The 16,954-nt window shown below is 36.9% G+C and overlaps 1 protein-coding gene across 1 annotated transcript in view; it reads right to left on the reverse strand.

Annotated features, from left to right (window-relative positions):
* Positions 1 to 605: 605 nt before the first annotated feature.
* Positions 606 to 16,954, reverse strand: part of SMARCA2 (SWI/SNF related, matrix associated, actin dependent regulator of chromatin, subfamily a, member 2) — a 121,273-nt gene continuing 104,924 nt past the window's right edge. The window contains 5 exon segments of the mRNA XM_054178817.1: positions 606 to 1,553; positions 2,196 to 2,338; positions 3,401 to 3,533; positions 7,237 to 7,338; positions 8,130 to 8,235. Of these exon segments, the coding sequence (XP_054034792.1) occupies positions 1,518 to 1,553; positions 2,196 to 2,338; positions 3,401 to 3,533; positions 7,237 to 7,338; positions 8,130 to 8,235 (520 nt within the window). The 3' untranslated portion in view covers positions 606 to 1,517.

Consider the following 16,954-nt stretch of genomic DNA (forward strand, 5'->3'; position numbering starts at 1 on the left):
AGTGTTTTTCTGTACGTGCAGAAGATACCTCTACGTTTGTAAAAAAAACTCAAAATCAGTTCCCTGTTTTTCCCTTTGCCTCAGGTCCTGTCACTAGGTATCACTCAAAACTCCCCAGCTCTGTTTTTGCCCCATCCCTTCAAATACTAATTCACATCAAACACATCCCTTTGAGCCTTCTCTCTTTCAAGCAGAACAGTACCAGCTCCCTCAGCCTCCCTTTGTATGTCATACACTCTAGCACTTCAACCATCTTCGTGGCCCTGTGCTGGACTTGATCTAACCCAGCACAGAGTGCTGCTGTCCAAGCCATGAGCTGACAGCTTGGCCAGGAGTTTGCTGTGGGGGGCGGTGTCAAAGGCCTTGCTGAAGTCCAGGTAGACTACATCCACAGGCCTCCCCACATCCACCAGGCAGGTCACCTGGTCATAGAAGATGTTACAGATCTTCTCTCCATTTCTGAAGACACTTCTGTGATACTTGAATGAGTTCTCATTTTACATTCAAGAGAGATCACAGTGGACCTTCTCTACAGGAGACCTCCTGCCTTCTTGTCCCTGCTAAAAGAAGATTTTTGTGGAACTCATATGAAGCCGCATTTATTGAGCTAAATTATCTCTTTATTAGGAAAGCATCAACACCACATTCTTCAAAATTACTGGAATTTTATTTGCCTCAGGCTTATGACTTGCAACCAAAGACATTGTGCAAAGAAAGCAAAGATTAAGTACACTTTAGGGAAAAGGTGATAATCCACATTGGTAATATAGATCAGTCTGATAAAAGAAGCCATCCATTACACTATATAGATTGCAATATTCAATAGCATTTTTAACTCAACTTTTTTTAATTGAGGAAAAAAAAAAAGTTAAGCAAAGTTTACAGTAGACATAAACTTAATACAATTCAGAAAGCATTTTGCTCAAGATCATCAAGCATAAAGCAGGAAAACATATATGGGACAAGGCAGATGAAGCCTAACTACTGTACATTTATAAGCTATTAAACAAAGTTGCATATATGTACCACAGTGTAAAAAAACAATGCAGAACAAATAAAAACTTTGAAAACTGCCTGATGAGAAATAAAATAACCAGTGGCTTTTCATGGCTTCTTCTGGTTATCAATGCTACAAAACTTTTTAATGTTTGTCTTTCTGGCGCCACTGAAAAAACATCTTATCAAGTGATAAAACCAGGCACAATCAAAGCATAACAAGTTAAAACTAGCTCATAGAAATATACTATCGATCCCCATTTTTCATCAAAAGCTTGATGTTTTTTGTTTTGTTAAATCTTTTAAGACCTGTCTGGTCAGAATATGTTACATTTTCTTCCTTTTTTACACCATGATATCATACGTTTGTCTGGCACTATCCTAAAGCTAATTTATAGAGAATGAGAATACAGAAACAACTCAATGTCTATTTGACAAAACGAATTAACTGGGTGTAAAATAGGAGAAGGGAGAAGAGAAGGGGAAGGGGTCAGTTCTGCCAAGAAAATAAACCCTATGGATCACTCATCATCACTTCCGCTTGCCTCCGACTGGTCCTAGAGGTAAGAGACACAAGACAAGTCAGAAATTCTTTGCCAAGTACTCTACAGAATTTGTAAAAGAAGGAAAAAAAAAAAAAAAAGAAAGTAAAAGGAAGGAAAATGACAAACTGATAAATCAAGACAGCCTTAAGAAAGGTACTATGTTATCTAATGTTTCTCTTTCGCAACATTTCATTTAGTTACTGCAGACTTCTTTATAGAAGGAAAGACACAAAGGAAACAGCAGTTATTTTTTCCTACCCAGGCATTTTAAAAAACACTGGGGAGAGATCTGTTTTCATTTGCTGTAATAGTAGAAGCATCTACCAGGGAGAAAAGAAATACAAAAATAAAATCAAGCTAAGAGTTTTTCATTTGTGGACAAAAGCAAACAGACCACGAGGGTTAAAGATTCAATGAAAGCAGGAAAATCGCTGAGAAATATGCTCCAAACTTCTTCGTGTCCATCAGCACTGGGACCATACCTCATAAGCAAACCCAGATATAGTTAACATCCTTGCCCAACTCTCTCAAGATGATCAATACAGATTAAAAACGTGCTTAAGCATGAGTGGTTGAGAATTCTGACAGCAAGCAGGACAGGGTAGAGATGCAATCACTGCCACCACTTCCACAGTCTCAGTGAACAAAACTTACATTTTCATCTTGATCCTCATCACTATCATCATCACTCACGACAGGCTTGGCTTTTGCTCGGCTCTGCCTCTTCTTGCCTTTTCCTTTCTCCCGACTCTTTTCATCCTTCTTATTGAGCTTAATTTTGACTTTCACTGATTTTGCTACAAGAAGTTTAACAGTATGCATGAATGTAACTTTTAAATGACATCTCTGTTCACAGAAATTCACCCCTAGTAGCAGCCTGTAATTTATTTGGACTGTTAAAACAATGAAGCAGAGGTGTCTGCTATTTTCCCTCTACGTCTTGATAGTTTTAACAATAACTTGTATTAAACTACAAAGAGTAACTTTAAATTTGGCGTGTGCATCTTCTTTTTCTCTCAGAAAGCATGGTGTCTACAGGCAGTCTAAGATCTTGTGAGATTGTATGATACGTCTAAAGTTCCCACTTGAACATAGAACTATTTATGTGCACAAATAAACCTTTGTTTTTTTAACTACAAAAATGCAATGTGAAGGTGACAGTCAAACTTTCAGTTGATGTCATTCTGAAGAATATGGTAAATTCCTGATTTTCCTGATTCCTGACTTTCCACTCATTTCCAAATGAACTGCTACAGTTGTAAGCTTTGCACACCCTTGTAATGTACATGGAAGAGTAGCTCAGGTACCAGGTACCATGGTTTCTGTAACCAGACACACAGGGTAGCTGCAGAGCATGGGTAGATGTATTGGGTGGCAGAAAGTCGGCTTGTATCATGTTTCCAAGCCTGCAGGGACTGAATGAGTGTTACCTCCTGCTTTTGAAACAACTGAACTTTCACTTAGTCTTTGTCAAACTGAGGAATATTTGAAACATCTTCAGGTTCTTAACCAGGTGATGAGTTTTATATGTCACAACTACTCTCGAAGGCTGGTAAAGACTCTTTCTAGCCTTTCCAGGCAATTCTATTTGCAGTGAATAGGATCAGAAAAGGTTATAAACACATGGCCAGTCAGATGTGCTTTCACAAAGCATCTGAGATTTGCTTCTGGCTTAAAAATAATTTTCTATATTCTTAAGAGTTATAGCCAAAAGCCTTCAGCTGAATATTAACAACCAAAACAGTGAACTTAGTAAGAAGCTCCTTTCGCCAACAGAAAATGTCTCCATGCAGAAACTAGAAAAGCTCCCCTTTTGCCCTGAGATGTACTTTCTTTTCAGTATTTACCAAGGGACTCACATTCTGATTCTGATTCTTCTTCTTCATCATCATCTTCATCATCATTGCTTTCATCCTCACTTTCTTCCTCTTTGGCAATTTTCTGTCGTGCACTTTTGAACACAGACTGAAGAACAATGGAATCTTCATAGATCTACAGTATGAATACAGACACACGTCAGAACTGTAAAGTCAAGCAGTATTAAAAATTCACGCAGTCCCTAATTTCCAGTGAAGATCCACAGAGTGTATGGCCTTTTCAAATACTGAGCAACACTAGCTACATGAATTTTACAAGAAATGCCTACATTAATCTTTCATGCTCTAAATGAAGAAAGAGTTCAATACTGGGCCACAAAAATGCAACCGCTAAAATGCATTACTTCTAAACGGTCTAGTTAGAGTCTTTGTCTTGTTATTTTTATTACCACAGGAACTACTGCATGTTTTTGCTATATTCTGACAGTGTTGAAAATTGCCAAAGCAACAGACTTCATCAGTAAGCATCTTAATTAAAAAATGGGCTACACTCTAGTGATACATTTGATAATGACAAATGGCTAACCCCCATGTTCATAAGCCTTAGTTTTTTTCCAAAATCCCAAGTGGCTAAAAGGAAAATAATTTAGCCCAAGCATCTTATTCCTTCTTTCTAAGACTTGTTCTAAACACCACCTGTTCTCAAGCATTCTTGCTAAGTTGTAACTTGCTAAGGTATCTTGGATTTTCTCTTTAACCTCAAGCAGGAGGAGACCATCAAGAGTGAGAGGACTACATTTGACTTTTAACACATTTATCAGACTAACACAGTAAAAACCTTGCCTTGCTGAGTTCCTGGCCCTTCAAAAATCACCTTAAACAAATGAGCTCGAAGATTTTCTTTTGCAAACTGCTGAACTGCTGTACAGTTCAGCACTAGATAATTAAGAATACATAACAGAAAAGTATAGAGTCATATGTACAAATATAGAGTATTTGGATTTATCACCATCATTATCACTTGAACTACCTAGGCTGTCCTACAGCTCCTCTGGCTAAATAACACACTTCCTTATGCAAAGGGACATTGGATATTTGTGAGAAAGATAATGGAAGAATTTTTGGCTGCCATTATACAATTCGAATGATAAAGACTACAAAATTGCTCTAACCCTCTGCACTTCCAACAGAACTAATTAGTAAAACTTTGTTCAGGATAGTTTATATTAAATACAAATCTTATGACATTGTTGGTCGGGGAGCCCACAGATTCCTTCTTTGGAGTCCAACAATTACTGACTTTCTATTATACCTACTTCTTTTCAAGTCAGTTATTGAGAGAAGCCCCTCAGTTCCTCCTGAGAACCTTTCATGAACAAGCCCAGCAACTTCCATTGTTCCTACCAAGGGCTCTTTCAAGTAACTTGGCTGTCCTTTCTCAGACCTAACACTTTCCTAAGACAAAAAGTACTAAGAACATATACAACACAGTGATAGTGATTTTCGTAATGCCAGCCATCACATATTTAACATATCATTGTGAACCAGAATTTCTATCATAATTTCCTAGAAAAACAAAGGGTTTTTAAAATGTAATTTTCTTAAGTGTTGGATTATTTGGGGCTCCTTCAGGAAAAGCTGCACAAATAAAAGCTTTTTTATTTTGACCAAAATCCAATTCCAGCAAGTTTCAAAAACACCAAACAGCAATGAAAGTGGAATTTCCTTCCAAAATGGAGAAGAAATGACAACAGAAACGCAGAATAAATCACAACGTTAATGAGAAATCTTCTGTTTCAATAGACACATACAATTTTTAACCCTGTACATCTCTGTGGTTCGTTTGACCATTATTACATGAAAAACTTTTCAAATTACTGAGGAAAAAAGCTGCAAAACACCATGTCTGTCTCTCCTTGAAAACATCTCATAAAGTACCAGCCCAGATGGAACTGCGCTCTTCCAAGGAAAAGCAGCATGCCTCATACTAAGAGAACAAACAAGAGGCAGAATCAGACATGGTCACCATCTATTTAAACAACAGCCTGAGTTAGCCTTTTTGGTTGTGGGTGCACACGCACATAATCTGTTTTAATGAAGTGAACTGGTATGTCAGAGCAAAGGTGGGCCCGAACTATAACAAGGAACATGAGGTAGCCTTAAGAACTGGAGCACTGCTGCAATTTACTGTAAATCAGGACAAATGATATGAGAACTCACCAAAAAGAAACCTAAAAAAAAAAAATTAGGTATGAGTTATTTGGGCTTCATGCTATAAAAATTAACACCAGCACTAGTAATTAATATTGGTACACTGGAATGGAAAATAATATTGTAACACTCTGATACATGTCAGGCTATTTCCGAACAGAGCATCAATATCTACTGAACCTTTCTAGAGGAATAGTCCTGAATGGGTAAATTGCACCACCTCTGCCTAGCAAGGCATTAGCTTCCCATTAGCAATTCAAGTCATTGTGATAAGAATAATTTCATTGCTTTTCCCATTTAGCTACTGATTTTCATTCAGCTCTTTTTACCTCCTCCACCAACTTCTAACACTTTTGGAAGCCTGAGTGATACTTTTTGGTATGAGCTTTCCTTCTTTATTTATTTAGTTTAAATTTGTTAGCATTGTATATTTATAGCTGTTTTATTGCTAAGTGACTAAGCAGTAAACTGGCAATTTATACTTGGGCACATTTCAATATTGTGTCCCACATGTCCTGTCATCATTATTCTTCTTATTAAAATATTATTAGCTGATTTACTTACAGGTTGTTTCCAGATAACTGAAGACAGTAAAAATTCTTCATATACGTATTACAGAAAACATCTCTGTCTCCAGATAGCAACAACAATCACAAAATGAGAAGCTGTATTCAATAGTCCTTTATAATTAATTGCATGCTCCCTTTAATTTTTAATTAGCAAAATTTAATATAAACTCCCCAATTTAGCTAAAGATCATCATAACTGTTTAGGAATTTGAAGGATGCATTAGTATTGGCAACACTTGCCTTCAGACTACTTTTACTAAAGTTTGTTTTAACATACTTTTTATACTCTTGCAGGATATGGGAGCTGTCTTCATGTTCTCTGTTTCACCTTAACATTGTCTTTGCATGACACTATTCAGACCTCATCTATAAAAGTAATTATCCAAGATTATGTTTCACTGCATTGTGAGCATGTTCAAGTCTGTGAAACAACTGTATGACATGAAAAATTCTGCGTTCTAAACCTCTGCAACTCATCTAGGATTTGTAACTATTACTGCCTCTTAAAGCAGGCTCTGATCTTTCAACACAAACAAAAAACCCCCAAAAAACACACCACCACCAAACCCCCCCAAAGAAAACCCTACCAAAATAACAACAAAAACATTACTAAAGAGTCCAGAGTATCATAAATAAAGCTTCATACATGAAGCTTTACCTCTGGACAAACCCTGAATTTGCATCTTCCAATTAGCAGAACTGGAGTTCACTATGATGCATTTCCTGAAGCTCCTATCCTATGGTCTACCGTTACATCAGCTCCTTGTGTCATGCACTGTGGAAAACCCACGCTGATGTATCACTCCACACACACATCCTTGTGCCATAGATTCAAACTGTCTGACAGGAGCTCTGCACTACACAGAGATCGGAAAAAAGGGATGTCAGAATGAAGAGTTAAACCCATCTCTGCATGCAAACACTGCAGGCTGTGCCCACTGAATTCTGGATGACTCTAAGAATCTTGGCATTCCTCTAAGAAAGAATTAAAACATTGGTTTATACATTGTGGTTTATACACTATGTAATAATTCCCAAGCATTGGAAACTTTAGGTAGAGGAAACCCGTATGTTTAACACAAAGTGGTTCATTCAGACCTGTGATCCCTCCAAATTGAATGTCTGAGCATTGTGACACAGCAACATGACATCCTTCTCCAAGTCTCCAAGGCTCCGATACTTGTGGTTGCGAATTCTCTCCTGTTGCATTTGTTGAGAAAATTAAGCATGGAGGGGCAGTGGTTCAGAAAGAAAAACAGCAGACAGGACACTAAATTAGTATTTAACACATTACAAGCTTTCTCTTTAAGAATGTTACCTAAGCATCAAATCAACTAGCTGTTTAAAACAAACATAAGTCTTAAAATGTATCGTCAACATACCATTCAAAAAACCACAACAGGGTAACAGAAATTGCTGAGCAAAATGGAAGGGACAAGAGCAACAGAAATGGACATGTTTTGCTAAAAGGAGTTGCATTTCTTCTTCATACTACAGAAACAAAGTAAGCTATGACATGAATGAAAAGTCAGTCATGACATCACCTAATGTAAATATTTGCTTAAACCTCCTCTGCCAAACTGCATTTAGATCTGACCTGGCTGTTACAAGATGTGGTGCTAGCCTACGGATAACTATACTCTACCGGAACTGTTACAACTTCACACCAACTGTGCTTTTACCAAAGATGTGCTTGCAGATTGGCAGTTAGGTCTTTGCACAAATTACAATGAAATGTGTTTTCTCTAAACTCTTTAAATCTCTGAAAGTGTCATTCATGTCACACTGCTGCATTTTGATTGGAATGGATAAACTGCAATACATATTAAATAAAATTCCTAGTAAGGTGTGTAACAATGTTAAACATCTAAGCCACAAATACAGGTAAATGCAGTACTCACGGTGTTGTAATTTTAACAATGTATTCATGGTCATGCTTTTGTAATATAGAAAGAAACTGAGGAATCTTCACTTAAGAAAAACTTTCATACCTTTATCTTTTTAAAGTCCACTGGTTTCCTAATCAATTCATAATACTCCGGTAACTCTTTCCTGGATGGAAGCTGAATGAAGACTTCACTTAGCTGCCGTCCTGAACTGTTGACAGGAACAAACCCATAATGTAACTGTCACTCAAAAAATATGCACAGACACATTCAATCTAATTGTAAAAAAAAAAAAATTAAAAAAAAAGAGCAGATTTTTCTCTCAAAGAACTGGAAACTGAACCCTGCTCTGACTTTTTCATTTGGAACAGATTAACCATTTAAATACAAACCCTTTGTACTGTTGTCCTAACATATCAACAGCATCATAGGATTGTATGTATAGGAGGCTTTAGGGAAGCAGGATCAGGATTTGAGTCTGACTTCTGCAGTGGTTTGCTGAGCACGGTCTTACCCTTTCTTCCTTCTGCTGTAAGTTTCTTTTCTTTTTGGTTATTTAATACTTGAATTTATTTCCTTGCCATAACAAACCACTTGTCCATACTGAATTCCTATATCCCGGACGCTAATTACTTAAAGACTAACTACATGTTACAACAAGAACAACAAAAAAAAATTAACTTCCATTAATGACTTAGGTTTCTGGGAAGATCATTGTAACCCTACTGAAAAAGCATTGCTGCTCATTGTACTTCTTCAGTCATCTGAAATAAAGCAATGAGTTATATAAAAATGTTTCATACTCTGGGAACAGTGCCTATCACTTCCAGGTGTTCTGAATCTCTAAGACTTCCAGATTTACCCTTGCTCACCCTTTATTAACAGTTATTTTGACATTTCCAAATAAAGGCTTTTTAAAAATATTTTTTGTGGCTTCTCAAATAATACATGATTGTAAGTCACCTAAAGAGGAAATGTGTTGATGGCACTTGATGGCTTACAGGGCTTTTTTTCTTGTTGCTGTTTGGGTGTTTTTCCTGTGTTTGTGTCCTGTTTCTTACAAAGCAGCAGACAAAAGCTTTGCTGGGAGGAACTGTAATTCATTACACACAGCAACAGCAAGTATTTCCCAGCCCACATTCACGTATTTCCTTCTCTCAAAGCCACTCCAAAAGAGCCCTCTTCTTTTATTCACATCTTCACAGGAGTTGGTCAAGAAGTCCTTGTTTCCACTTGACCTTTTCTCTTGTAGTCACCTTCCACACAGTCTTGGGCTCTTACCAGACACATTAAACTAAAAAGTCCAGAACAGCTCTGCCTACTGTATCTTAGGTATTTCTTAACGCCTGAAATCACATTACTTTTGTTATGGACATGACATACCAACAAACAAATAGGGAAAAAACAGAATTTCCTCATTTCCTAAGTAGCTGTTTCTCACCTAATCCAACATTTCTTGCTATTCTCTGTTTAGCCCTGAACACTGCTGCTCCTTATCTACCCTGCATCAGAGAAGACAATAACGCAAATAATCTAATCACTGCTTGCTAACCAGGGTTGTTTAACCAGTACCTTAGGCACCAATTGGCAGTTACGAGTTTTTTCCATCCTGCACAAAAGCTGTCTCACCCTGACAACTTGTCTGATTTGCAGCAGCAGAAGCCCCTCCCCTTGCTGTCTTAGCACTAACTGTCAGACTTCCTCCTAGATTATGGCACATGCGTGGAGGCTCTTTAGGGTGTTGCTGCTGCACAGTCAGACAAGGTGGCATTCTGTGGATCTCTGTCAGGCAAGGTGAGAGTGAAACCTATCTACCCCATAGAACAGACTACCTCACAATCCAGGCTGTTAATAGCAATTTCACACAACAGAATTAATTTATTTGGGAAACACCCTGTTATAGAAATAAGAGGAAATCACAAAATGACCAGATAATTGTCAGTGGTTTTACCAGTCCTCTCCTGCCAGGAAAAAATGGTGAAACTCACGTCACTGCAAGTCCCATCTTCTTCGGTACTGATTTGCAGCAAACACACAAATCCATTGCTTCTGTATTTTCCCTATCAAGATGGGAGGTGTTTATACTATGCATTTAAATGTACCAATGCAAATACTGCCAATGATCCATGTGAGTGACGATACCATGTCACAAAACAAAACTGGTCTTCAGCTCAAGATTGCTTTCTCAAAGGGGAAGTAAAATCAATACATTAACTGCACATACACAAACTAACTAAACGTGTTTCTACTTCTTTGCAAATTGAGGATTGTGGGGGCTTTTGCTATTGTTATTTTTCTTTGTTAATAAAGAGAAGCATTGAACACAGCTGCAAGTGAGATCAATAAAATTTACTCTGAACCTTCGAAGCACTAAGTACTCAAAGAAATCAGACCTCTGGTGCCCAGTGGTGTCCTAAGATTTAAATTTCTATTCCTTGTTTGTAAAATGAGAATAACATGATGTGAAAAAAGTTCTGTATCTGCAGAATGTTCAGGTTACTTAAGAGCACCATGAAGAAGCCCAGAGAGAATTCAGCCATTTATGATGTGATCAGTGGTCACTCTCTATATGCAAGGCATGGGTGTTGAGGAAAAGCAGAGCCAAGCAGCATGCTGTCACACTGTCACATAGCATAGTGTAACATACCTTCCTGAGGGAATCAGACTAGGGCTTCCACCTTTTTTCTATTACATCCTGTTTTGCTGCATCCTTGACTTCACAAACTTAATAAAGTTATTTTAATAAACCTGTGCAATGTACTGACATGTGATATACACGCAAGGTCATACTTTAAAACATGTGAAAGCTGCTTTCAGAACTTTGGCAGTATCAATCTGGATTTGCTGTGCTGAAGAGCTGAGTTACTGCTGTGTTTTAAATTTCAGCAGCTTTCTTTTAAAAGAAATACATACTTGATAAAAATTACTAAATCACCGATGCTAGTCTTGCTTCAGCTACATTTCAGATTCTAACAACAGAACAAGGAAACAGACACTAATAATCTAATTTTGATCAACATTTAAAACATGCTAGGGTATTTGTACTATTAAAAAAAAATCAGTATTATTTTCATCTTTTAATCTCATGGCTATATAATTTATATTTTTTTTTTTACATACATGCCACCACCCTTGCATTGTATTTGAAATTAAAAAATAAAACAGTAGTAAATTAAACAGCAATATCCTATTTTTTTAAATCCTGCCAACTGAGATTTGTTCACACATTCTACTGAACAAAGAATCCCATAGAAAATTTTCAAGATTTGCTTGATACAATTCATTACCGAGAATCATTCAAGGCTATAAAATAAACACTAAGGGCATGAAAGAGCAACAAACAGAATAGTGCCTGATTTTGTCTACTAAGATCAATACCAGCTTATTCTATTATTTTTATTGGACCTCCTCTCACAAAGAAATGCTACCTTCTGCTCCTTTTGTATGTGTGCACCTATGCTGTAAATAAATGCGATCTTTTACGTAATCTCAAATGGTTGTGTTGTAGATACAACAGGAGAAAATCAGTGATCTCAAGGACTTATTTCTTGATTTTAATCTCTGTCCTCACTTTTGTAATTGGAAAATAATAACAACAACCACAACATAAAAACCGTGTGCAGTAAAAAAAAAATATCACTCACCGTTGCCTAGCAACTAGCAGGACATGTGCTGAAGGGAGAAGGACCAGAATACATTAAAAGACCCAAATGTGGTAGAACTGTGAGTGACAGTTCTGTGCATGCTCACACAAAAAGTACCTGCGTGCTGTGTGAGTTAAAAACCACTAATAATACTGCCCATTTAAAAAAAATATTTTTGCTTTGAAAAATTTTGTACGCAGTGTTTCTGGTTTCCTCTCATTTTTGTCAAACTGCTTATAAGGTGCACAGAAGCATGTATTTCCACCCATTTAGTCAGTGGATGGAGTTACGTGCTCATTTGTAGAAAGCTCCTTTTTTTATCTGTTTTCCCTGGCAGTATGTGTCCAGAAGCAAGCTCCCACTGGCCTGGTCAAGTTTTACTATTATCAATGTCCTTTGTCCTTTGGAATCAAAAGAGGAGACACCTAGGAAGCTCAAACTGTAAGATGTTCTCATATTTCTGACAAATTTCATACTTCTAACAAATACTGAAACTCAGTTTAAGAGTGGGTAGAATGAAGAGTCCCGCACACTTGCCCTAGTCAGAGCACTCACAACCAAAACCACAGTGTGCAAAATACAGCTCACCAAATGCAACTCACAAAGGTGCTCCTTAAAAAAACATATGTGTGTGGGAGAAGAACTAGATAGTGAATTGGTACCTCAGCATCTAAAAACTTCCAACAGTAACCCAGCTACGTAGGGAGATGAGTAATTTTTTATAAATGCAGTTAATAATTCTTCCTTTTAGGAACTGTCTGCAGTAATACATAGTGGTCCTGTCCTTGTCATTGGAATGGAATGGGGGGAAAATATTTGGAAATGTAATTCCTGGGTTTAACATATGGCTACGAAGTCCACAAGTTTGGCTTGGTTATAAATAAGAAGTATCTGGTTTGCATGTTTGAAAACTCAAGAGTACCAATTGGCATAATTAATTACTGCTTAGATTAGCAATAGATAATTACATTACCATTTTACAACAGTTAAAAACTGGCAACTTCAGAAAACAGCTGGAAATAGTCTGACTAAAAGGCAGTCCACATACAAAGAAAAATACTCTTTCCCTGAGTCAAAATTACTCCTGTCAAAATTACAATACTATGGGCAAGAATTCAAACATTTTGGCTTTAAGGATGCAGTGATCAAAATGCCAAGCATCAGAGACACAAATGGTAAGACCACAGGGGAAATCTTCTGCTAAGCGGGAAACATGGTCAGGATGTAACAACTGGACCCTCCAGTTTTTGTATCAGCTTTATTAAAATGTGATCAATAGGCAGGGAGGAGGCTTTGTGGAACTAACTAGTACATCATGCAAGTCCTTACTTGAAGTCCCACAAGAAGAGCAGACAGTAGGCTGCTCACCAATGAAAGTCACTGTATGTAACAGAGCTATTACTGTCCTGGGACTCTTCATGTCAGCTGCTGCTATCTAAACAAAACTAATACAAACTAGCAGTAGCATCAGGCTGGCAACTTGAGAGGAAATATCGAACTCCTCTTCTCCACTAAATTTTAACAATTGGGAAAGTAAGGCTACACTTAAATTTTGTCTTCCTCTGAAATAAAAAAAAAATTAAGAAAAATACTTAAAAGAGGAAACTGATAGTTTGGAGGACTAAGCCTGCATGTGTATGATGCGAAATCAACAGCTGGAGCTCAAATTTGGCACACAAATTTCTTATTCTGGAAAGAACATCTATTTCCATTAAACTTATTGCTGTTTGCAAAAGGCAAAAGCATTTAATCATACAAATTAATTTGGCTTTCTGAAAATGCAACACATATTTCACATATTATTCTATGATCATCCATTTCTGTAAGCATTCTTAATTTGGGAAAGGAAAGACAGGTGACAAATTTTAAAGAAGGGTGACAATAATGCAGAATTGATGCATTTCAATTTTGTCTCTTTTAAACATGTGTTTTACGCTGCAGGTGTAAGGCTGCAAAGATCCCTAAATATTAGTTTCAAAAATATGTGCAACAAAATCCCATACTAACATGCATTACTGCAAATGGAGTCTGCAAAATTGAAATGCTTTACACTGCAGGCTCAGGATGAACTGTGTAAGCGGTAAGGTGTTTCCCAGTTGTTCAGTCTAGGGCTTTGGCACTGTAAATAATCATGTATCACTTTTTCAAATCAAGGAACAAAGCCAAAATCTATACATATTTCTGCTCCACGATTCCATAAGGAAAAGTTCTAGAACTCTCTGTTAACAACTCGAATGTATTCATTAATGTTTACACTGGTGATCTCCTTGTCATCTCCGCGCTGTATTTTATGCATTTACGCATTTGCCTTGTGTTTAGGCTTTCCTTCTTTCTATGGTGAATTTACCAAAAGCATCATCTCTCCCTCTTGGGTTTATGCTGTGTTTGGATAAACAAACTAACCTGTCATTTATTACTGAAATAATAATTTAACTTGTCTCAGTGTAAACTGCTTTTTCTTGAGTGGAAAAGTATTTGAGGACTATATGCAGCAACTCAAAAGCATTAATGGTGTCATATATAATGATGTACACACATAATGAGGATTGCCTCATCATATATGCAGCATGTAAGGGCCAGACCCCTGTTGTCTAATATATCTGAATTACACTGATTGTTCACTTTGGTCATAGTTTCAGTACCTGTGCCATTCTTTTTCTTCCAGTTCCACAGGATTTTCCAACTCAAATAAGTATTTCCTATTTTCAGTCTGTAAGTATCCTATAATGCACTCTATCTCATGACAGTTCTTTTACACCAGACTTAACTATGTTCAGTCATCCACAAATACCATATTTAAAAACTTCATTTTGGCTATGACAATCCTAATTTTTTAATATATATCATTAATATATTATATTCTATACCAACACCAAGCCTTCAAGGGTTTTTGTGGTATCATCTTTCCAGTTTAGTAGTTCCTGTTTTAGCTGCGTCTTCAGTGACGTGTTTTTTCTTTTTATTCACTCAGATTAGGAAGTTTATTCATTAGATCTTCACTTTCTTTAATGCTAGCTTGTAATTTTCCTGTAGTACCCTAGCAAAAGCTTTAGAAAATCGTGAATTACAGAATGGTTTGAGTTTCTGAATGCAACCTAGCCCAACCTCTCTTCCATTGGCAGGCAGGGTAATCTTCCTCTAGAAGAAGTCATTGTCCTGGTTTTGCATGATTACAGATTTATTCTTCATTCTAACCCCTTATAGATGAAACCTAGCCTTAACTCAGCTTCACCTATGATGGCAAAGGAGTATTGAAGACAAAAAAAACAACTGTATTTGTAGTACTGCTCTAGATCTACAGCACTGGCAATTCATTTTACAGTTTGATACTTAGAAGCTGGCTATCAAGAGCAGAGATGTAGTTTAAAAATGCAGCAGTGAATTCAACATGCATTTTTACTTCTTAATGATTTGGAGCACTTACCCTACAATTCTTCAAAATGAGGTACACCTATTTGCTTCAAGATTAGCAAAAATAAATATAAAAATATGATGATGAAATGCCTATCAACATGAAGAAAATCTTAAGGTATGTCACTGGAATCCAAAGCATAGCAGCCTGCAAGAAGCAAGTATTGACAACTTGACAAAGACCTCAACAACTCTCACATCAAAGGGGTTCAAACAGTTCATACTGAACATTTTCACAGTGCCTCCCATCTCTGTCCATCCTCTTTATTTCTTTTTTTTTTTTTTTTTTCTTTTCTATTTCCTGTATTACCTGGAAGTCATCTCAGTTACCAGGATTCCATGAAACTAGGAAGTCAGGTTGCCAGTAAAGTAAAATCTCAAGATAAACAGCAAAATTTTCTGTCCTTCAATTTGTTACTTGTTCTCTAGAACGATGCAAAACAACCCAGCTTGTAGCTATTGCTCTATACCAATGGTTAAGCTTAATTAATGGAATTACAGTGTAAATGGAATGTTTCATTAAAATTAGAATCAGATTGGGATGTGAATAAAAGGAAACACAGGAAATGCTACCAGTACTGTGTAAGAGAAGAAAATCTAAAGAAAAAGCTTGAATTTACACTGAGGACATGACAGAGAAACATAATTTGACCTCAGTACTAACTTCCAGTGTCTTCCATGGAGTTAACCAGGGTTTGCAAGTAGCTGGATATCTACCTCTGAATTTCCTTTTCAAAGCATCAAATGCTGCACTTCTCTGCACTGAATATTTACCTCAAATACTGCCAATTTGTCTGTTTATTATTATTCTGAGTTTTTCATAATAATTACGTAGCTCAAACTTTAGTCTACTAGAGCTTATTGCTTGTATTATTCTAGCCTCTAGCCTTCCTAGCAAGCAATTCAGCCTGCTTTTTGAATGCTGTTTAACTAAGGAAGGAAAGGATCGTACTTGTTCCCACATGCCTACAACAGAAGTCAAACACAAGACAGTTAGATAAGTATTGAAGAATCCTTCCCTTCATCAACATTACACAGGTCCACCACATGAATGGAGCCAGTTGGTACTCCAGACTTTTGTGGGCATCATGGAAAAATACATTGTTTGTTTGTTTTATAAGAATTAATTTAACACCAGATATGCAGCTCTGTATTCACTAAGAGCTCTTCTTAAAAGCAAGGGAGATGAAGCACACAGATTTTTTAGTTTTGCAATGCATTCTCTTAATTAATTGCAACAAAACTTAGTAAAGACTATGAAATTGGTTTTAATGAAGTCACTCAGGTCAGAATCAGTAAAATTTTGGATGGATATCACTTGAACACCTTTTGGGACACAACAGCTCTTCGTAGTCTGGATCAGCCCTCTGGACTTTAACAGAACAGAGATGAAACATCTATTAGTACTGAAAAATTAAGCTAAACACAACAATGATTTCAAGTGTTCAAATACTAAAGAGATTAAAAAAACGTTTTCTCCCCCAAATGAAGCTCATGGCCTACTTCTCTTCTAATTAACCTGTCCCTCTGTACTTGCCGTGATTCCCTTCACACACACAAAAGACCAGAGCTGAACAAACATGAACCCCCAACAAAGCTGTAGGGTTCCAAAGGGTTCTAATGTTCAAAAGCCACTTAATTCTAAAGATGGAAACCCTGGAAATGTTCACCAAGTTGTGGAACAACCTTAACTCCAGAAATTTTAAGATACAGAGTTTTCTTATGTCTGACTTTGCCATTCTGTTCTGTCCCAGCTTTCACAGATTGGGTGGCTTGATGCTCGCTTACAAAAAAATGGAATACAGGAAGCTTGAACTCTTCTGCATAGCTCAGAGAGAAGAGCCCAGTTTAACAGGCATTTTTAATTCCCAACAG

Source organism: Dryobates pubescens, chromosome Z (assembly GCF_014839835.1).
Source record: "Dryobates pubescens isolate bDryPub1 chromosome Z, bDryPub1.pri, whole genome shotgun sequence".
Lineage (NCBI taxonomy): Eukaryota > Metazoa > Chordata > Aves > Piciformes > Picidae > Dryobates > Dryobates pubescens.